The sequence below is a fragment of the Aspergillus lentulus genome (genome assembly GCF_001445615.1).
Source record: "Aspergillus lentulus DNA, contig: Alt16, strain: IFM 54703, whole genome shotgun sequence".
Taxonomy (NCBI): Eukaryota; Fungi; Ascomycota; class Eurotiomycetes; order Eurotiales; family Aspergillaceae; genus Aspergillus; species Aspergillus lentulus.
In genome coordinates, this window is record NW_028322113.1 from 1,862,869 (window position 1) to 1,884,301 (window position 21,433).

Here is a 21,433-nt window from a genome sequence, read left to right on the forward strand (position 1 = left end):
GTACCTAGGAGGCAACAACGCTGGTTCTTTTATGATGCGCGTATATTCCTCCTGCACGGAGACTTTTGGAGAGAGCAGACGTTGGGAAAACAACGCCAATGCACTGTAAACCTAAGTCAACCACAACCGATCAATTTGAGTTCGATTTATTTTTTATCCAGGTTTCAATGTTTCAGAAGATGTTGATGAACAATTGTTGATGGTTTGATGGAAATTGGGCGGGTTGAAAGGGGCATCGAGGCAGGAGTTCAGGGTGACCACGGACGAACGTACCACCAAGTAAGATCACTCGAGGCAGAAATCCAAGCCGAAGAAGCCGGATGGATCTCACCACTTCTCACACGTGGAGGGCTTGGGGCCCTGATGCAGATGAAGAGTAATCCGTGCTGTACTCCAATCTCAGGAGTTCAAAGAGGAATACAGAGAATTGTCTCAGAAGAACATTGTCAAGCTCATCAGGGTTGAGACGAGCGTTAGAATCCAAAAGTACCAGAAAAACTGGTCGTAAAAAAAAAAAAATGAAGAAAAAAGGAACTTTTTTTGCTTATGGAACTTACCTCGCCCTTAACCGTACCTTACCAGAGAGACCAGAAACCTGTTCCACGGATTACCAGAGTGGCCCTCCGCTTACCATATGCAGGGGGAATCGCCTGCAGATTTAGCCTGCTCGTCTTCTAGTTATAGTGTAATATTACCGCATGTTACAGACCCACAGCCCCTGGACTAGTGCAGACTCGATACCTTACGATGACTGTCCAGAACTACCTATCGATGTACCATGGAGTTTGACTGTGATCTTCATTCATGGTGTCTTCCTTTACTCTGATAATTCCATAAACTCGAGGTCTTGAGGAAAGGGGCAATGCAAGGAAACTGGCACAATCGAACAACTTCTGTTTCGTTGCCTGATCTATGACTATTTATGAAAGATATTACCTCAAACTACTTCAACCCTTCAAAGAGTGCTTTAAAATAATGTGTCCAGACTCCAGAACTCTACCTTATCTAGAAGCATTATTAAAAGTATCCGCCTTAGGCACAAGCTAACCTCCGCCTGCACGTGCATGGTGCCTGATACTGGCTGTTGTTAAGCGTGTTGAACCTACCTTAGTGCCTTGTCATAGATTGACCTTAACTTGTGATTCGAATACTAGCTATCACTAGCTATCAGAGGCGTGTTTTTAGAGACTTATGCTCAGATTATTATGAACAGTCGTCTACCCTGTGAACTATCCACATCTAACTCCGTACCATTAGACACTCCTACACTATAGTAGCACAAAAGCCATGGCCCGCGGACAGGAGCAACACAGGGGCGGAAGACACTCCCCTTACCCGCTTCTCATCCGATCCTTTCCGCCCCCGCGATTCCCCAACTGGCTCAACGTGTCTAATGTTGTGTGATCGTATAATTTGGAGATGGCAGATCTTAGATCTTCATTCCCTTCAAGAATTGGTTCAGTGATTCGATTTGATTGCGTTGTCGGTTGCCATCCCTGGTAGTCTTCCCCTAGACAGTCGTACTCGACGGAAACGGAAGGCCGCCACGCTATAAGATCTCCCTCATTCAGACAGAACTCGGCCGTAATCTTTTTTTTTTTTTTTTTTTCCCTTTTTTCTTGTCTATACATCACCGGAGGACCGAAAAAATAATTCTCGACTATCAGCAAGCATGACGGTCAACGGATCTGCCAAGCCTCATGAGGTGTCCGCGGAGGCGAAAGAACTATGGCGGCACTCAGATCCGCAGAGTACCCAGATATATGATTTTATGCAGCGCTTGAATCAAAAGTACCAACTTTCTCTTCAGAACTACAATGATCTCTGGCAGTGGAGTATATCTAGGCCTTCCGAGTTCTGGGAGGAGATTTGGCACTATACCAATATCAAAGCTCACAAACAGTATGATCGTGTGAGTAGCTCTACTCCGCAATATCTTGATACACCTCGGCTCCATATTCGAGGTATTGTACCCTTCGTCAAAGAACAGAAATACTGATCTTGGCCAGGTCATGTCTTCCGAGAAAGTACTCTTTCCCAGGCCTCATTTCTTTGAGGGAAGCAAACTAAACTTTGCGGAAAACCTGCTGTACCCGGCAAGCTCACCAGCCGAAGATACTACTGCAGTGATTTCTGCCACAGAATCTGATAGGGAATTCGTTTCCTGGAAAGAGCTGCGGGAGCGCGTTCGCAAGTGTGCCAATTCTCTCAAAGAGGCAGGCTTGCAATCAGGTGATCGTGTGGCAGGCTTCCTCGGCAACCATGCTAACACCGTCGTTGCAATGCTGGCGACGACCTCAATAGGTGCCTTCTGGACCGGCGTGTCCCCCGATACGGGGGTCCACGCGGTTCTGGAGCGCCTGAGACAGATCGGGCCGAAGATTTTATTTGCCGATAACGCCTCGTTATATAACGGCAAAGTGCATAGTGCCCGTGAAAAGATTCGTCAGATTGTCTCTGATCTGCCAGAGCTTCAGCTGCTGGTAGTCTTTGAGACTATCAAGTCGCATCAATTCAATGTCGATGAAGTAAAGCCAACCCAAGGGAAAGCGTGTACATACGAGACATTCTTGGCTTCTGGTTCAAATGCATCAGCCGCCCTTGAGTTTGCCAGCCTTGATCCTGATCACCCTGTTTACATACTTTACTCGTCTGGCACCACTGGTGCGCCCAAACCCATTGTCCATGGAGCGCTGGGAACGTTGCTGCAGCACAAGAAGGAGCACGTGCTCCATTGCGATATTCGTCCAGGAGACCGCTTGTTCTATTTTACGACCACAACATGGATGATGTGGCATTGGTTGGTGTCTGGTCTTGCCAGCGGTGCCACCGTCGTCCTCTACGACGGTTCTCCTTTCCGACCCTTGGACCCGGAAGGAGGGAACGGGGAGATGGCCATGCCACGCCTGATCGATGAGTTGCGAATTACGCATTTTGGGACATCTGCAAAATTCCTTTCCATCTTAGAGCAGGCCTCACTGAAACCAACACAACACCCTCACCGGCCAGTGACCTTGCAAACACTGAAGGCTATTTTCAGCACTGGGTCTCCTCTGGCACCCTCTACATTCGAATATGTGTACTCTTCCATTCACCCGGATATTATGCTGGGTTCCATCACCGGCGGTACCGATATTCTCTCACTGTTCTGTGCGTGTTGCCCCATTTTACCTGTTTACAAAGGCGAAATTCAATGCCGTTGTCTCGGAATGGCGGTGTCGGCATACGACTACTCTGGAACTGATATCAGCGCCACGAACGAGCCCGGTGACCTCGTGTGTACAAAACCATTTCCCGCCCAGCCGGTGATGTTCTGGCCACCGGGCCCAGTTGGCGCGGAAAAATACCGCAAGAGCTATTTTGACGTCTTCGGCCCACGCATTTGGCATCATGGCGACTTTGTCCGGATCAACCCACGCACCGGGGGAGTACACATGCTTGGCCGAAGCGATGGTGTTCTGAAGCCGGCAGGTGTTCGATTCGGAAGTGCAGAAATCTACAACATCCTCCTGAAACACTTTGCTGAGGAAATCGAAGATTCTTTGTGCGTAGGACGCAGGCGAGAGGGCATCGATACTGACGAGACTGTCGTACTATTTGTGAAGCTCGCCTCGCATGGCAAGACGCCCACAACCATGCCTGCGGACCTTGCGGCGCGAATTCAAGCCACTATCCGCAAAGAGCTCAGTCCTCGCCACGTCCCCGGTATAGTGGATGTCTGCCCTGAAATTCCGGTGACATCCAACGGCAAAAAAGTCGAAAATGCGGTGAAGCAGATCCTTTGCGGACTAAATATCAAAATTGGTGCAAGTGTCGCAAATGCTGGTTGTCTGGACTGGTATAGGAACTGGGCTGCTGAGCATCCATAGACAGAGCCTGCTTGAAAATCTGTGATAGATACATTGCACGAGAAGATGATAAAATAGACCATAGAGACAGTAACGCAGCCTCAACCCCTAATTTCGAATTCCAGCTATTCGTCTCCTCGGATCGAAGTCAAAGATGAAACAGATATCATCCATCAGAGAATATATAAACATTGCCTTGGGAATATCAAATAATATAAGATTCAGACATTCCTGGATTGCTGCTTAATTCACCTGATTCTTAGGCAGCTACCCTGTGTGAGTAAGCTGGATGCCTGCTCTGTCAAGGGATATAATGCCTAGTTCTTGGGGCTAAAGTCAATTGCTACGAGCTTGATTTTAATCTTGGACTCGGCACGCCTGTGTGTGTGCGCAGACCGCGGTTCCTGCCCGTTGAGGGCTTGATGTATCTTCTACCTAAGGCGCTTGGATGGTGAGATTGCTCTCTTGGTATGTCTTTGGGATGCGGACTTGGAGAGGCTGAAGGCGAATGAGGAGTTTGCTAGGTATGGGAAGCATATTGAGTACCTACTATGTACGAGTCTAGGGAGCAGTGTATATATCAAGAATGGCATGGGTACAGCTTGACATGCACAGCATCATACCGCAAAATATGTAACCAAATTCATACGGGATTTTGTTCGCTGCTAGTGAGATGCCGCGCTTCACACCAAGGGAACAGAATTTACTCAATCCTAAATGTTTCCAAAATCCATCAATCGAGCCTCACAGAGAACAATATGTCGAGTTGATACTGGTCATTCTTAACATCATTGTTGTTGTCTGCTACAGTGATTGATTAGATAAGCCATCGAATCGGGGCAAGTCTCCGGTCCCAAATCTTTGCGCCGCCGCCGTTACGAAAGACCTTCATAAAGCCACGCCGAGCGGAGGACTAACAATTGGAATATTTTCATTGTTCCAACCAAATCATATATCTTAGCGACAAGATGCGTCGCTCAGTCTTGCGCGCTGTCGAGTCTGCGAAGCCTCTGGCTCGCGTCCCTCGTTCAACCTCCAGAAGCTTTGCTACACTCAATGAGTCCAAGGTAAGAGCTGCAGGCATTGCTTTTCCTTAGCGACCAAGTCGTCGTATAAGGCTAATTTTCATTTTCGCCCCTTATAGGACCCTGCCGAGCTCGATCAGATTACTACATTGCCTAATGGAATCCGAGTCGCTACAGAATCCTTACCCGGACCCTTTGCCGGCGTTGGCGTCTACGTCGATGCGGGATCCCGCTACGAAGACGAGAGCTTGCGAGGCGTGAGCCACATTATGGACCGACTAGCCTTTAAATCGACCAAGTCCCGAACAAGTGATGAGATGCTGGAGACGCTCGAGAGCCTGGGAGGAAACATTCAGTGCGCTTCGTCTCGCGAGTCGTTGATGTACCAGTCGGCCAGTTTCAACTCGGCTGTCCCCGCGACCCTGGGGCTTCTGGCGGAGACGATCCGCGACCCTCTGATTACTGATGAGGAAGTCCTGCAGCAGTTGGCGACGGCAGAGTACGAGATCAATGAGATTTGGGCCAAGCCTGAGCTTATCCTGCCGGAGCTGGTGCATATGGCGGCCTACAAGGATAACACATTAGGGAACCCGCTACTCTGTCCTCGTGAGAGATTGGAAGAGATTAATAAGGCTGTTGTCGAGAGATACAGGGAAATCTTTTTCAAGCCGGACAGGATGGTTGTTGCTTTTGCCGGTGTGCCGCACGAGGAGGCTGTTAAGCTTACAGAACAATACTTTGGTGATATGAAGGCCACAAATCCTGGCAAGGGTCCCGTATTATCAGGGACTGGAGCTGAGACGACCCTGTCGGGTTCAGAGACAGCGGCTCAGGAAGGACAGGTGCCGACCGTCCCTCAATTTACGCCATCGTCAACAATTACCACAACCCCAACCTCAAAAACTCAGTCTGTCCTTTCCAGACTACCTTTCCTGAAGAACCTCTCTACCACTGCATCGAAGCCTGCGTCTGTGGCACCCCTTGATCCTTCGTTGGTGCAGCCGTCATCGTTGGACCTGACAAGCCCCTCTCACTACACTGGTGGATTCCTCTCTCTTCCTCCGATTCCCCCACCAGCCAACCCTATGCTTCCTAGGCTGAGCTACATACATCTCGCCTTTGAAGCTCTCCCTATCTCGAGCCCTGACATCTACGCCCTCGCAACCCTTCAGACTTTGCTCGGAGGCGGCGGGTCTTTCTCCGCGGGCGGTCCCGGCAAGGGTATGTATTCTCGTCTCTATACAAATGTGCTGAACCAGCACGGATGGGTGGAAAGTTGCATCGCTTTCAACCACAGCTACACAGACAGCGGAATCTTCGGTATCTCCGCCTCGTGCAGTCCTACCCGTACGACTGAGATGCTTGAGGTCATGTGCCGCGAACTGCAGGCACTGACTCTCGACACGGGCTATAGCGCCTTGCAGCCACAAGAGGTCAACCGTGCGAAGAACCAACTCCGCTCCTCACTGCTGATGAACTTGGAATCCCGCATGGTGGAATTGGAGGATCTTGGCCGTCAAGTCCAGGTTCACGGCCATAAGGTTGGCGTCAAGGAGATGTGCGACCGCATCGAGGCCTTGACCGTGGATGACCTCCGTCGCGTAGCCCGCCATGTATTTGGAGGCCACGTTCAGAACAAGGGCCAGGGCACCGGTATCCCGACGGTGGTCTTGCAGGAGGGTGAGCTAGAAGGGTACAAACTTCGTCCTTTCCCATGGGAGGAAATTCAAGAACGGATTGCACGGTGGAAGCTGGGAAGAAGATAGATTCGTATGATCCTGCATAGCGCAGCTCATGGATTCCCACTGATTCAGGACCGGGTCTGGATGTACTATATAGAGGGTGGATGTCAGCTTTTACTTTCTTCACTCCCCATTTTTGCATGAGATTTGGCGTGCCATATGTATCTAAGGATGGCATCAATAATCGTCTTGTACAATATCAATCCTGCTGAGGCGGTAAGCTTATGATTAATCCGTATTGTTTATAATCGCACTCCCTTGAACCGTCGGCTCAACCACAAATCACGTTGGAGCTGCTTGCCGCTTTAGGGTCGTCTGGTTCGGGAAAAAAGTTGGAGCGGACCACTTTCAAGTCCGCAGTCTGCCAACAATCTCCGTCACCTTTAGCATCATATTTCCAAGCCCTCACAAAGTCATTTGACCACTTCTTTCTAGCAATCTTTCTCCCGAGTTAGTCTATTACCGTCACAATGGTCAAGCTCACCGAGGTTGAGGATGAGCACTTTGCTCAAGAGAAGCCCATGGCCACCAAGAACAATGTTCTTCTTGCCACGGACGATGAGGACGAAGACTACACTGACACGGGTGAGCAACCTCTACTGACGCCGGTCGCTCTTTCTCTATGAGCTTCTGTTCCATACCCATGCGCACTACTATCATGCATCTCGCTCCGTCATCCAAAAACATCCCGATCCATTGCCGGAGGTGATTCTTCAGCCGGAAACATAGCCAACATGCATTTTCGCACTGACAAGACCGCGAAAAAAACATTATCTAACCATTCAATCCAATCCCAGAATCCGAAATTTCCGTTGAATCCGACCTCGACGTCGAAAGCGAGACCCTGTACGAGCGTGTGGCTGCTCTGAAAGATATCGTCCCTCCGTCAGCCCGGCGCCAGATCTCCTCCACCGTTTCCACACTCACCTCGTTCACAAAGTCCAGCATCTCCTTCAGCGGAAAGGCGCTCTGGATTCTCAGCACCAGTGCTTTCCTTCTTGGCGTTCCATGGGCGCTTGCCTATGCCGAAGAGGAGCAGTACGTTCAGATGGAGCGTGAGCAGGGAATGATCAAGGGTGCTAACGAGGTATGTTGATGGACGTTTTTCCTCTTTAAGTTATTCCATCGGATTGTTTCGACTCGATTCTTTGGGATCTGTCCGGTTCTTTGAGCACCGTTAGCGGTGTGAAAACTCTTACTTGGGGACTTGTTCTGCAAAGAAAGCGAGGCACACGCGACTCTCGAGTTATATTTTTGCATTTGCATGATTACGAGCTGTTTGACTTTGATTGTGGCATGCTGACAATCGTTCTCCTACAGATGCTCACACCCGGTGCTCTCCCCGCTGAGAACAAGCAGGCCCAACCTACTCTGTAAATGAACACCTCAACCCGAGGGTGAAAATACAACAGGTGTATTGGGCTCTACAATCGCGATGATGCAGCCGAGACCTCTGTTGTCCGGTCCTTCGTTTGATTTATGATCGTCGGTCTGCTCGGGATGAGTTCGCAATCAACCGCGGCCAGCACACGAATTAACTCCACTCACCAAGCGAAGCGACAGAGAACCTCTCGAGATTAAACGTGGCGCAGTGCAAAACAAAACATGATTTCGGGGAGGTGTTGGAGCTGGTTTTCTCTTCTCATATTCCTTTCTTCTGTTGGTTTGCATACTGGGCTGGCGCGATCACAGAAAATTTTTTGCGTCGTTTCCGTCACGGTTCAAGTCCTCATTTTCCCTTCGCCTGTTGTATTCAAGCCTTTGGTTTATCCCGTCCGTGTTTTCCCCGACATCTTCCTCGGGTCTATATGTACTTGTATAACAATATTTCATGTTCATTTCTTGTTATGTCTATTTCTCTTTGTTCGTTGATGTACGTTGCTAGATAATGGAACGTGGATGAACTAGTTCATGAGTCATGAATTTGACTTCGCCTAAGTACATATTGAAGCAACTGTTGGTCATTCAACCAGATTTAAAGATTATTGGGTATCATCGCGAAAGCAAAAGAAAATTAACTCAGGTATCTCTCAAGAGTCGAAGATGGCAGGTTATGTAGCAGGGTCTCGTCGAGTTTGTCGACGGCAGTGCTGATAAAGTATGTGCAAATGAAGACAGTGCAAGGAAGAACGAGGAGTCTGTATAGGCCTTACGAGAGACTCTGGACGCAGATTAGTATGTACCACATAACTGTAGAGAAGATTCAACAGACGGTCGTGTCTCTCGCTGATTTCAGGGTAATATGGAAGTCACGCCAGAGCTTCTTGACCTCTCCGCTGTCGACCATTGAGCCCATCACCTCTGAAGCATACCTGGCCCTTTGTTTATGACTCCAATGGCTGCGCTCAAGAACCTTGTCGTCCTCTAAGTAACCCATGCGTTCAAGGTAGTCGACAACCCACTCATTGAGGTGAAATCGCCAGTGGGTGAGAGTGTGCGCTAGCGATGCTTTGTTTTTGCAATGGCTATCAAAGAGTCAATACGGAAATGCGAATGCAAAAGGTAAAGGGAGACAAACCGTCCAAGGTAGAACCGCGTGTCCTCCTCTGGCAAGCTGTAACCGTCTCTGTCCCTTTCGGCGCCTTCTTCCTCATCGTCCTCGTCGCTATCGTCATCTGACAACGGCTCGAGTGTCTCCAAGGAATAAGCCTTGCCATATAGCTTCATATCGAACGAAGCAGGATGCTTAGACCTGTTGCACGCGTCACAGGGATGATTGTCTGTGATCGGGTATAGAGTTATTTCGACATGAGGTCTTGCCAGGAGTGCTCGGCGAAATTTGACGTTCCAGACGGAAGATACCAGCTGAGAACCAGTGCGTCCTTTGACCTCGTCTTCGAGTTTCATGAATGCAACTTCGTACAGCGGGTCGGAACGAGGGAAGGCAGGGTTGATCTTGTTATTTACCATCCATTCAACAGCGTCTTGGAAGTATTCTTTCAGCTGTTTGTAGGCATGCCGAGAAAACTCAAACGGCAAATCTTCTAGACTGGATGGCACTCCCAGTTCGGCATTATCGTCCTCCAATACGAAATCGTCCTCGTATTGGTCGAGGTCCTCGTCCTCAGCAATAGATGACTCGACATCGCTCTCTTCCTGGCGGCGAAACTGCCGCTGATGAACTTGGCTTCCGGCTTCACTCTCGGGCTCATCATCAGGGTCTGCTTCATCCGGGTGCTCCGCGTCTGCGTCTGGTTCTAGTGCCGCTTCGTCCTCCACTTTCCCACCAGCCCTTCGGCGTCTTAGGGCTTCCAGATGACGTTGCCGTTGAGCTCTTGCCGAATTGGCTAGACGTCCTCGGGTCCGCGTATTCTTTACAACTACATGAATGGCCAAAGTTAGCAAGGAAGTCCTCCCAAAGATTGTATCTTTCATCAAGATATCCTACCAGAGTCCTGCAAGACCTCTAGATCCTCTTCGAGATCTAACCTCTCCTGGTCTGAGTTTCGCCGCGGTGTTTCGGGGGCATCTGAATTTATATTTGGCTTGCGTCTCTTGATTGGTGAAGAGCGGATAGGCTCATCAGAATCTTCAGAATCTTCTTCGACGACAATGGGCCTTGCGTCGGCGGCGCCACGTCTTAACCTTCGGCGAGGCTGTATAACCATGTCCTCATCACTCTCATCCGAGACCAGAACCTGACGTTCATTCGCAGGAGACTTCGAGGACTTTGGTAAGGAGGGGGACCTCTTCCGCTTTCCCGATCGTAACCGCATATATTTGCGCGCGCTGCGCTGAATCTCCAGAGTACTATCGCTGCTCTCGTCAACAGTAATTGCGTCCTTGGCAGTTGATCGTGTTGGCGACTCGTCTTCGTAAACCTATGAGTGACAGGTGCACAAATAGCGAGGAAGACAAAACCCACCTTCTCTCGGTCTCCGAGGGGTTTGTTCTGGCTCTGAGGACGGCGTCACCTCTGATAAGACTTTCTTTGGCGGGGTAGATGATTCCTCTCGGCGCGTCAGGGTCTTGCCCCTTTGTAGTGGATTTCGACGAAGGGAAGGTAAGTAGGGATGATCATATCGTAGAGTAGCTAGACGATCATTCCGACTTCTCGTGCTCCTGTCAGAACCTGGCGGCGAAGATGACAGTGGAGCGAAAGAAAGTCGCGTCTGTTTCCCTTTGCCATAAGTGCGGGGCATGAGGAATGGGATTGAAATAGTTGCAGGAGTAATAACTGCGAGGGCTTAGTGTACAATAGATAACTTCTGATTGAGAAATACGAGACTTGACAGATGAGGACAGTGTGACAATACAGCGAGGCCAAAACGATGGCTTGGTGAGACCGCGATAGCACCGCGTCACCGATTCACGAGAGCACGTGACTCATTTTACCAAATTAGTGCTGGGAGAAATGGACAGAGACATGACACCATGAGGAACTACAGATCAGTGGAGAAAGATGAGAGTAGTGAGATCTCATGGTATTACTCTGAACCAGGTTGGTAGCTGACCTCTACATAGCGAGAAGACTGTCTCTGAAGCATTCTACTACAAAACATATGATGAGCTGGACGTCACGACATTCAAGATGCTCGACCGAGATGGACTGTCTTCTCACTTGTTCTTGCTACTTTCAAAAGTTATCCACACAATTGCTACGGCCGAGTGAAGTGGTCGAAGAGATGAGGTGTGGCTTCCATGAGCGACATCTTGTTCCTTCCTGACTTTGCAAGACTTCGGCCATGCGGTATAGTCGAGCTCCTCGTAGTCTCCAAGGATCGCCTCTCAATTCTGGTCTTTGACATGAGAGCTTGCAGCTTTGGTATTTTGTATGATCAGTCTGAGCTATTATTGCTCCAATCCAATGTATTGTCAACAGCATCTTATCGCTCTCCTTTACGCTTTCCTTGCGCCTTTTGTCAACGTCACAGAAAGTCCAGGACTATCGCCGGACAAGTCCCTTAGCAATCAAACCTATGAGCTCGAATATTGCAATCAGGCACTGGTCAGCTTTAGTGGGCTCAACTACTCGGACGCTGAAGTCGACGAACTAGGACATGCGGTTTCCCTGGGTCGGCGACTGTGTTGGACTGACCCAGGAACAATACCTGGCCGAAATGTCTCAAAACACTCAAGAAGCTCGGAAGACGGAGTTCAATCAATTCTGAAACTGACGGTGACCCTGATGATCCCAGTGGGAAAAGAAGCGAGCATGCAACTATGGAAGCGGCTATTGACGCGATCTGATGACAGCCCAGAAGCTCTCATAACGCTCGGCGAAATTATAGTACTCCATTCTCGCCTGGAGCACAGCGATCCGCACTGGGAACGTCGCAGCAAAACCTGGGAAGGTCAACCAGAGGCAGCTTCGGCAGCGGACCCAGAGTCAGCATCTCAACGCGGAGAGGCACGAACTGAGACAGGAATATCAGACAATACCCTTGGCTTCGGCAGTGGTTCAGATGGCCGTGTTCGCCCTCATGATAACAATGACCTCGTCCGGAAAAATTTCTACAGTCGTCGCAGTATATGTGTAGACACTTTTTGCGAAGGGTTCGATCTGAAGAAGACTTGTGCACCAGAGGGTAAAACTCCGGCTAAAGAGGAGATCTGTGCACTATGTTATCCAGAAAGAAACCTTGCAGTCATTGAGAGACACTGCTCCAAGCAGGAGGTTAGTGGACGCCAAGCCTTCTACAGTGTTTGCGTGTTGCTCGGCTGCTTTATTGTGGTAGCTGTTGTTCTGTATCTGCTGCGCAGCTTCTGCAGACGAGTGCAGAGACGATACCGGATATTTCGGGGTCTATGTAGTGCCCAGACTTGTCGAAGTCCTGCCACTAAATCGAGGTCTTCCTCGGTCTTCCAAGTCGACTCTCTACCGTCTCTCTTTCCAGGATTTTACTCTCCGACCAAGCTAGAAGTATTGCAGAGGGAAAACGAAACTGGAGCGGACGACGCCAGTGATCCCACGTCGCCTTTCTTCACATTGAAACAGAAATGGCGTCAGCTCGGTGCGTTTCGAAGAGACTTTCGCGGAAGAATCCAAGATATCTTCGACATAGAGTCAATCGATACGGAACATGCGAAAGGCGCCCACTCCGCTCATAGAATTCCAGTTCTCCCTCGAGCGCCCAACGCAAGTATCCGAAGGTACTGTAGAGAGATAAAGTCCAAGAGGCCACCGGACTTCGTCAGTGGCGAGGGGACCGAGATCAGGAACGATGAGTCAGTCGTCTCTCATCCCACAAGTCTTTGTCAGACAGTCACAGGAGGTTGAGAGATTTCTCGACCAATTTGCCTTTTGACTAATCATCATCCCATTCTTTTACTCCTACTACTTGCTCCAAGCCTTCGAGGTTTGGACATGAAGGCAGTATCGTTCAGAGTTTAGCATGTCGGTATTCCATAGGTCGTTATATCTAATCTTAGTGCGGTCTTGCGTTAATGTAATGTGGCCAACCTTCTCTCTGAACAATGATTATAAGGCGTGAAATCATAGAAATTCGGTTGATAATACGGCTTGATGAAATTGTCGATCTGGAGACCCCAGATTCCAGACCCGTACATCCATAAGGTGAAATCAAGCCAGATACAAGTCACGTCCCATCAAATTATCTAGATGGTGGGTACTGCAATCAGCTGGAAAAGTCTGCCACTTCTGAGTTTGATGGAGCGACTGAATCTTGGCCAATCAGCTAAGCGTCATATGGCCTAAATGTGTTAAAGCTTGTTGAGTTGACTGGAATTCACCCGGGGATAATTGGGGCAGCCCTAACTATCTAGTGACTACGGAGTACCTTAGCGATGGTGGACTCGTGACACCGATGGAATTCCCTCCTGTCTGTGCGTCTCTTCTCCACGTTCACCAACAGACCTCAACTGCTTTCTCCACTAAACTTCCCTCATCACTAACTTATCATCAGTATTGTCCCCGGATTTCCATCGTAAGCGAACACAAGGCTTTGGTGCAAACCTTCCTCCACTATAGGACAAGAACTGGATCCTTGAGTCGCGCGCAGTCGAAACCATTGGTGGACTCGGTTTTCCCCATGGCCTTTGACCCAGCCGGTCGCCGATTCGTGGAAATCTTAGCACGTCCTTTATCAACGGGGCAGAATTTCCTCAAATCCGCGTCCGAGGTTCTACCGTGGCCAACGCCCACAAGGGTACTGGCTGCGGGCTAGATCAAAGTCTCCGTACCGAGTTCCCCGTCGGTCCACCCCAGATACCCCACCACTTAGAAACATGGAGTTGAGAGCTAGACACCATCACGACACCCAGGAGAGACAAGTCAATCGATGTTGATTGGACTGTTCCCTGGTGTTTTTGCTCTAGTGTTCACAAGGATGCGGCCATGGTCTTGAGTGTCCCATGGTCTCATATAATGGGCTGGCTCTTGCTGGTTTCTATCGCCTCGGACGCCATCTCTCCTCGCTCGACCTTTCACGGGGCCTATATATCTGTCTCTTGGAACCTCTGGGCAGAGTCTTGTCTTTCAGCATCTTTCGTCGTGTACAATACGACAAGCACCCTACGACAGTCTAGGGCTTGGCTGACAAGGACGAGAGACTGCGATTGGGCACCTGGTGTATACTTCTATCATCTTTTTTTTAGATCCTATACAAAGTCGTGTTACACGAATCATCCGCCAAGATGATGGCCAAATTCCTCTCCAAGAGAGGCTATAACTGGTGAGTCCTGTTTCTTGACGGGTGGAACGAAGCGATCGATCGATTGACGGCGACCCTTTTCAGGTTCATCTCTCTCGTTGCAGCAGCATGCATGGTTCTCTATGGCTACGATGCGTCCGTCTACAACTCCGTCCAGGGTTCCAAGAACTGGGTCAAATTCTTTAATAACCCAAATGAGAACATGATTGGCGCAGTCAACACGGCCTACACCGTGGGAGCCATCTTCGGTGGTTTCTTCTTGGGTGGTCCCATTGCTGATTATCTCGGCCGCAAAGTTGGAATGGGCACCGGCTGTGTCCTTGTTATTGCATCCACCTTCATGCAGACATGGTCCCCACGTGGTAACATTGGATGCTTCCTTGCTGGTCGCCTCATCATCGGTATCGGACAGGGTATTGCCTTGAGTGAGTATCCTTTTCCAATGGAGTGTATTTTGTCTTGCGCTAATCGAGTATATTTGTGAAGCCGCCGGTCCTATCTATATTGGTGAGCTGGCGCCACCAGAGATTCGTGGAAAAATCATGACCTTCTGGCAAATGTTCTACTCCGTTGGATCTTTCATTTGCTTCTGGGTTAACTACGGTTGCACAAAGCATAAGGAGAACCTGGGCGAGTGGGACTGGAAGATGGTTGTCATATTCCAACTGCTCGTTCCCTGTCTGATTCTGGCTCTTCTGCCAACAATTCCCGGCTCTCCCCGATGGTAAGCTCATGCAAACCTCAATACAACTTCAGAATAACTGACAAAGGTGTCAGGTTCCTCCAGCGAGGCGACAACGTCGAGAAAGCCCGCGCCGCTCTGCGTAGAGTCCGTGAGACTGAAGAAGAAGTTGAGGAGGAAATCTTGAGAATCCGCGAGGCCCTCGAGTACGAAAAGGAAGCCATCTCCAGCAACTACAGTGCGCTCTGGAAGGACAAGTCCCTCCGCAAGCGTATGCTTCTGGCGCTGGTGATCAACGCCGGTCAACAGGTCACTGGACAAGGTTCCCTGAACTCATATTCGACCAAGATCTACCAGAAGGTGTTTCCCAGCGCCGGAACGATCGCACTCATCAACGCCCTGAACGCCACCTTCGGTATTATTTTTACTTTGAACGCGGTGTGGATCATTGACCGCTTCGGACGCAAATTCCTCCTGATTGTCGGTGGTATCGGCATGGGTCTCTGCATGATCATTGTCGCCGCTGTTGAAACGGAAACACCATCGCCGCACGGGGTGAAGACAGAATCCGTCGGAATATCGATCGTGTTCTTACTATTCCTATTCATCTTCTTCTGTAAGTTATCGTGGTCCGTTCCGTACTCGACCCTACTAACATTCTTGTCTCAGACAAACCCTCTTGGGGTGCAACCGTGTGGATTTGGACGTCCGAGGTATTCTCGATGAACGTTCGTGCGCAGGCCGTAGGTATGGCCTCGCAGACTCAGAACGTCGCCAACGCCATTTTCCAACAATTCTTCCCCATTTTCCTGAAGAACTGCGGATTCTACGCGTTCTACATGTTCGCGGGTGTCAACTTCCTGCTTGCCGTCTTCGTCTGGTTCTTCATTCCTGAGACCAAGCAAGTTCCCCTGGAGGAGATCGACGCTCTCTTCGGCGGCGCCAACCATGTTACCAACGGTGAGCGGATGATGATTGGAGAGAAGGAGAGACATTTTGAGGACCAGGCCAATGAGAAGAGTGATGCGGTGACTATTGAAAACCTCGAGGCTAGACGGTAGATGTCTGCCGCTGCATTGCCCAAGTGACGTTGATATCATACCTTGCTGTATCCAGCTAATGTTTATGAATGGTCAATCTGGTATTGATACTGCGTACATGATTCAGTATTGTGTTAGTTTCGCTCTGTATAATCCTGCGCATTCGGCTGGCCTAATGTGAAATGCCGATAAGGGACAACCAACTTCATTCGTCACGGTAGTCTACAGCCATTGGATCAAACCACAACAACTGACTCATGTCCCTCGTGGAGGTAGTTCATAAACAGAGTCAGGCTAGGTGCTGCCCCTTGTCCTCCTGGGTTCAGACGTTGAACAGACAGCCCCATGGCACCATTCCAACCGAGTCTTTGATCATCACTCAAGTGCCTAGTAACTTACTAGTCCACTCGTAAGCAACTTAAAACTACACTGGTATCCAATCCTTTTCTAAACGGAGCTTGAGCGGAACTCCATTCCGCCCTGCATAAACAACCGACAGAAAACGGTGGATATGCCGTGGTCCACCGTCCGTGGATCCATCCCCGCAGTGGAATCTCTCCGCACTTTTTTATGGATCTGGGGAAGCTGGGGTCGTGAAGAAACGCCCAAGTCATGACTCGCAAGTACAAGGACAAGTATCTCTGATCTTTCGAAAGACTAGAATACACGCTGTATGGTTCGAAGTAAATCAAAGATTTGATACCATTGTATGTTGCGGGTATATTGCCTGAAACCCTGACTTGGATTTAGGCATGTAAAATCCAACCTACGAATTGCACTGCGGATCAGATCCTCGCCTGCTGCTTTTGGCGCCGATCCAGTTGCTCCTTTTTTGAGCAGCGGGTGTTATGGTTTTATTCATGATTAGATTAGTTTGTATTGCTGCCATGCTGGTAGTGCGTCCAGCAGTAATCATCTACGCTGTCAAGTCAGTCACCTCGAAGTAGTCACTCGTGAAATACTCCAGTTCTGTAGTAATGGTCCCCTGGAGAGCGGAATTGCCGTGCGTGCGTTCATGACTCGGTAATTCACCGCGGAATCAGGATAAAGATCCGCAATATGCGGGGTGTGCCGTTGCGTACGACATATGCATATTGAGCCTAAGCTACGAGTCCAATGTCTATAAAGGGTGTGGATATCTCGTCGATCTCATAGTGTGCTAAGGTAGTATTTTTCTTGTAGGGCTATAATCTAGCTGTTGCTTGTCTTACTTTACTAGGTACGAGCACTAGCACCAGCACCATGGACGAAAAAGACGAATGCACACACTCCACCATCGAGGATATCAAGTCCGCTTCCTTCCCGTCAGATGAACCCGATCGCGCTGCGGAGAGACGGCTCCTGTGGAAATGCGACTTGCACGTCGTCCCCATTCTCACTGTCCTGTTCATGTTCGCCTTTCTCGACCGCATCAACATCGGGAATGCCCGGTTGATGGGGCTGGAGGGGGACCTGAGGATGACTGGGCATGAGTACAACATCGCCCTGTTTGTGTTTTTCATTCCGTATATTCTCTTCGAGGTGCCGAGTAATATACTCTTGAAGAAGATGAGGCCGTCCTGGTGGTTGAGTGGGATTATGTTTGCATGGGGTTTGTGGTCGCTCTTCTGTGCGATTGACATGGTGGTGAGCGATGCTGACGGTGCGGTAGGGATTCTGACCGTCTGTCAAGGCGTCACGAAGAGTTTCCACGGATTGGTGGTGTGTCGGGTGTTGATTGGGGTCTTTGAAGCGGGGTTCATGCCTGGTACGTTTTCTCTTTGATCCTCGTTTCAAGCTCGCATGCTGACTCCTGGACGAGGATCCGTCTACCTGATCAATATGTACTATCGTCGTCATGAGCTCCAATGGCGACTCAACGTCTTCTTCAGTGCCAGTATCTGTGCTGGCGCAATCAGCGGGGTAGATCCATTATCCTCTTCTCTTGATCAATCGGCTTGCTGATGCTCTCAGCTACTCGCTTACGCCATCAACAACCTGGACGGAGTCGCCGGGTACAGTGGCTGGCGCTGGATCTTCATCCTCGAGGGCCTCGCCACCATTGTTGTCGCGGTCATCGCCAAGTTCATTGTCGTCGATTGGCCCGAAACCGCCAGGTTCCTGACAGAGGATGAGCGAGCGCTGCTCCTCCGCCGTCTAGCAGAAGACCAAGGCGAAGCGAGAATGGATCGTCTGGATAAGAAGTCGCTGCGGCGTGCCTTTTCAGACCCAAAGATTTACCTGGGGTATGTCCTATGTCCTTCATCCTTCGATGTATAATAAACAAAGAGCTGAAATGACCCGATGAAGACCCCTCATGTACTTTGGTATAGTCAATACCGGCTACGCAGTCTCCTTCTTTACCCCCACCATCCTCAACCAGCTAGGATGGACCGCCGTCCGCGCCCAGGTCATGAGTATCCCTGTCTACTGCGTCGCCACGGTCATCGCCCTCTCCGCGGCTTATGCCAGCGACCGACTCCGGCACCGATACCTGTTCACATTGGCGGGCTGTCTCATTGCGACTATGGGCTATGTGATACTGCTCTGCCAGGCATCCGTGCCCGTCGGGGCGCGCTACTTTGCCGTCTTCGCCATCACGGGCGGCGGATACCTGACGCAACCGATCCTGATGGGCTGGCTGAGTAACAACATGGCGGGTCATTACAAGCAGTCCATTGCGTCGGCAATGCAGATTGGGTTTGGCAATTGTGGAGGGCTGGTGGCCAGTAACATCTTCTTCAAGGAGGAGGCTCCGCGATATACTACCGGGTACGCGGTGAGTCTGGGGATGACCTGGATCTGCGGAGCGGCGTGCGCTTTGTTCCTGACTTACTTGGTGAGGGAGAATAGGTTGAGGGATGCAGGTAGAAGGGACTGGAGGTTGGAACTACCCCAGGATGATGTGGAGAATCTGGGCGATGACCATCCTGCGTTTCGCTTCACTTATTAACTGGAGTCGAGGTGGTCAGTGACCCTCACATATGTTGTTCACGTCTGTATAGCGTTCTACTCAAGACAACGCCGTGGTCCGGTGGCCTGCGAACCGTATATCCCCAAGATGATATGGCTACGCCATTGAACCGAAACACGTATTCGTACGTGCAGTCGCTGTTCCACTGGCTGCCGGTTGCGTGTATAGTGTACTCTCCCTGACTTAACGTGCTTGAACCCCCCTGGTTCAAGATCCTTAGGCCGTACAAGAGGGCGACAGCAGTCTTAACCTGAGAGTCAGCGGACCAGATCGTAATCTGCGCATCTTGGGGACTATCTGTGAGCCGGTACACGAAGCTCGCAAGCTTCTGACCACTCTCGTCGTACAGATATTCTTTCTCATAAGCGGGGCTGGAAGGATAGCGTGGGGAGAATGTAGAAATGCCGGATGATACACCATCTTGTCCTGATCGAGTAAAATCCCAGCTACCGTGAAGGGCTCGAAAGATTGCCATGGCCACTGCTGGACTGGCACTTTCACTTCTAGGTTGCAGTGTCTCTTGCAGAGCCTGCAAACTCGTCTGGATATCGGCGGACCCTGGACCAGACATGGCGTACCGTGCCGGAGCAACAGGGCCAGGTCGTTCGTTGAGCTCCGGCAAAGGAGCACGGCATATCCCTAGATCCCGAGCAAAGGACTCCATCAGTCCGGTATAATCTCCCATTGGGAACTGTCCTCGGTGAAGATCCGGATCCGCATTCCGGTATTCTCGAACTCTCTGTCTTTCCTGTGCTTTGCTCTCCAGCTCTTTCGCTGAAAACTGAATGCCATGCTCTGCGTTGGCGCAAGCCCAGGTCTGCGCAAGGCTTCGGGCCTGCATTTCCATGACGCCCCAGTACGGTCCTCTATAGAAGCCGACAAAGCCCAGGTCAGGGATTTCGGCATTAGTCGTGCCCTTTCCATCTAGGATCAGCGGGAAGAAAGAGTCATCGGGTGAATACTCCAATGCAGAGAGAACGTCTTCCGGAAGAAAGGCGAGCGAAGGAAACGGGGTAAATCCCGTAGCCAAGACAATCGCTGCAACATCATCGAGAGACATGCTCTCCTTCCCAGGTAGCTCAATGTCAACTTTTGCCCGACCAGGTGAGGAAGCATGCACGGCTGAGACACGGCCGATGGCTGATCTGATTGCTTTTGACCGGACGAACTCTGTGTAATCGTTCCCTATACCCACCCACCGTAGTTGCAGAGTCTTCTCTTCGCCACCCTCTAACTCAACATCGTCAGGGCCGATGCCCGTATAGTCTTCCCCCAGAACGGTTCGGAAATAATCGTTCACTTTGGCGGCCTGCGCTGCCGAGACAGGGCCAAAGGCATACTCTACCGGCCCTGCTGGCCGCCGAGCCAAATCATACATAGCCAAGTCAAGCGGGAGCAGGGATACCGTCTCCGTGCCAGTCACATTGTCCCTCTGCGTGTGTGGTACGTAGGTCGGTACCGTCCAAAAAGGCCGGCTGGATATGTGGTAGACTTCGGGGAAGCTACCTGTTTGCACCGATGACCCCGGCGCGTGCCTCATTGAGGAAACGTGAAGGGCAACAGAGGAAGCTGCCTCGACGCCCGACATACTTCCCCCTACGACAACCAACCTTCCTCCATCAGTGCCCTTCTCAACAATCGCATCCAGATCATCAATGCTGCGAAGCGTAGAGCTGTGGACAGTCCTGTCGGTGAAGGCAGCAAGCCCAGGGATGTCCGGCGTATACGGACGAGAGAAGTACCCGGAAGCAACGACCAGGAAATCAAAGTATTCGGTCTCCACTGCGCGTTGCTCGGTAGCATCTCCCTGCTCATCATTTCCACTGTTTTCCTATATCAGCCATGCACTAGGCAGGAATCCCGAACAAAATACCTCCCCTGCACCCACTGCACGGTCCATCGCGGCCGACCACCCTCTACCTCCCGAACCGCACGCACCACCTCACACCCCAACCTGACCACTTCGTCTGGTAGGTACCGCTCCGCATACGCCTCCAGATATTTGCCCACTTGCCACGCCTGCGGGAACATAGGTACATCCACAGTCCCAAGCACCGACTCCCACGCCAAATCGGAGAAGGACACGGTGAAGCGACTAAGGTTCGTTCGCATGGACGGATTCACTGGTCCAGCTGCGCCATGATCTTTTGAGACGCTTGCACGGCCAGGATTGGACCCTCTGCGATTGCGATGTATGGGCCACAGGCCTCCTATCTCATGGCGTTTCTCGAAGATGCTTGGGCTGAATGTGTCCTCCGGGAAATGGTGGAGGAGTGTTTTTGCCGTAACGAGGCCGGACGGACCAGCGCCTATTGAACAGTGAGTTCTTTAGAGGACTTGCGAATCCAGACATAATCTTTGATTTTGTTGGCATGGAGGCAATTCAATCTACCTATAATAGCGACCTTCTTTCGTCGCAGCATTCCGTTGCTTGCTATCTTATCCGCTTGTGAGTTACCCCTCACTAGAAATGCCTATTGTCAGGTGCATGAAAGATTTGGGAGACACAATACTAAGATGAAAGAGACCA

The 21,433-nt window shown here is 50.5% G+C and overlaps 7 protein-coding genes across 7 annotated transcripts; 5 read left to right on the forward strand and 2 right to left on the reverse strand.

Moving 5' to 3' along the window:
• Window positions 1–1,672: 1,672 nt before the first annotated feature.
• On the forward strand, window positions 1,673–3,869 carry ALT_8081 (acetoacetate--CoA ligase family protein; the record flags this gene model as incomplete). Its single annotated transcript, XM_033555980.2, has 2 exons — window positions 1,673–1,912; window positions 2,010–3,869. The coding sequence occupies 2 exons, from the start codon at window positions 1,673–1,675 to the stop codon at window positions 3,867–3,869; spliced, it is 2,100 nt and encodes a 699-aa protein (XP_033411871.2).
• Window positions 3,870–4,816: 947 nt separating this feature from the next.
• Window positions 4,817–6,639, forward strand: ALT_8082 (mitochondrial-processing protease subunit alpha; the record flags this gene model as incomplete). The annotated part of the gene is made up of 2 exons (XM_033555981.2): window positions 4,817–4,915; window positions 4,993–6,639. The coding sequence occupies 2 exons, from the start codon at window positions 4,817–4,819 to the stop codon at window positions 6,637–6,639; spliced, it is 1,746 nt and encodes a 581-aa protein (XP_033411872.1).
• Window positions 6,640–7,085: 446 nt separating this feature from the next.
• Window positions 7,086–7,992, forward strand: ALT_8083 (mitochondrial import receptor subunit TOM22; the record flags this gene model as incomplete). The annotated part of the gene is made up of 3 exons (XM_033555982.1): window positions 7,086–7,200; window positions 7,413–7,702; window positions 7,936–7,992. 3 exons carry the CDS (start codon window positions 7,086–7,088, stop codon window positions 7,990–7,992), a joined length of 462 nt encoding a protein of 153 aa, XP_033411873.1.
• An 826-nt stretch (window positions 7,993–8,818) lies between these two features.
• On the reverse strand, window positions 8,819–10,757 carry ALT_8084 (DUF4211 domain-containing protein; the record flags this gene model as incomplete). The annotated part of the gene is made up of 4 exons (XM_033555983.2): window positions 8,819–9,080; window positions 9,134–9,935; window positions 10,004–10,426; window positions 10,481–10,757. 4 exons carry the CDS (start codon window positions 10,755–10,757, stop codon window positions 8,819–8,821), a joined length of 1,764 nt encoding a protein of 587 aa, XP_033411874.2.
• A 3,454-nt stretch (window positions 10,758–14,211) lies between these two features.
• Window positions 14,212–15,971, forward strand: ALT_8085 (putative MFS sugar transporter; the record flags this gene model as incomplete). Its single annotated transcript, XM_033555984.1, has 5 exons — window positions 14,212–14,249; window positions 14,313–14,653; window positions 14,715–14,952; window positions 15,006–15,526; window positions 15,580–15,971. The coding sequence occupies 5 exons, from the start codon at window positions 14,212–14,214 to the stop codon at window positions 15,969–15,971; spliced, it is 1,530 nt and encodes a 509-aa protein (XP_033411875.1).
• A 1,221-nt stretch (window positions 15,972–17,192) lies between these two features.
• Window positions 17,193–18,882, forward strand: ALT_8086 (putative transporter C1002.16c; the record flags this gene model as incomplete). The annotated part of the gene is made up of 4 exons (XM_033555985.2): window positions 17,193–17,697; window positions 17,752–17,852; window positions 17,904–18,175; window positions 18,240–18,882. 4 exons carry the CDS (start codon window positions 17,193–17,195, stop codon window positions 18,880–18,882), a joined length of 1,521 nt encoding a protein of 506 aa, XP_033411876.2.
• Window positions 18,883–18,907: 25 nt separating this feature from the next.
• Window positions 18,908–21,326, reverse strand: ALT_8087 (flavin-containing monooxygenase FMO GS-OX-like 8; the record flags this gene model as incomplete). The annotated part of the gene is made up of 3 exons (XM_033555986.2): window positions 18,908–20,726; window positions 20,777–21,212; window positions 21,296–21,326. The coding sequence occupies 3 exons, from the start codon at window positions 21,324–21,326 to the stop codon at window positions 18,908–18,910; spliced, it is 2,286 nt and encodes a 761-aa protein (XP_033411877.2).
• Window positions 21,327–21,433: the final 107 nt, after the last annotated feature.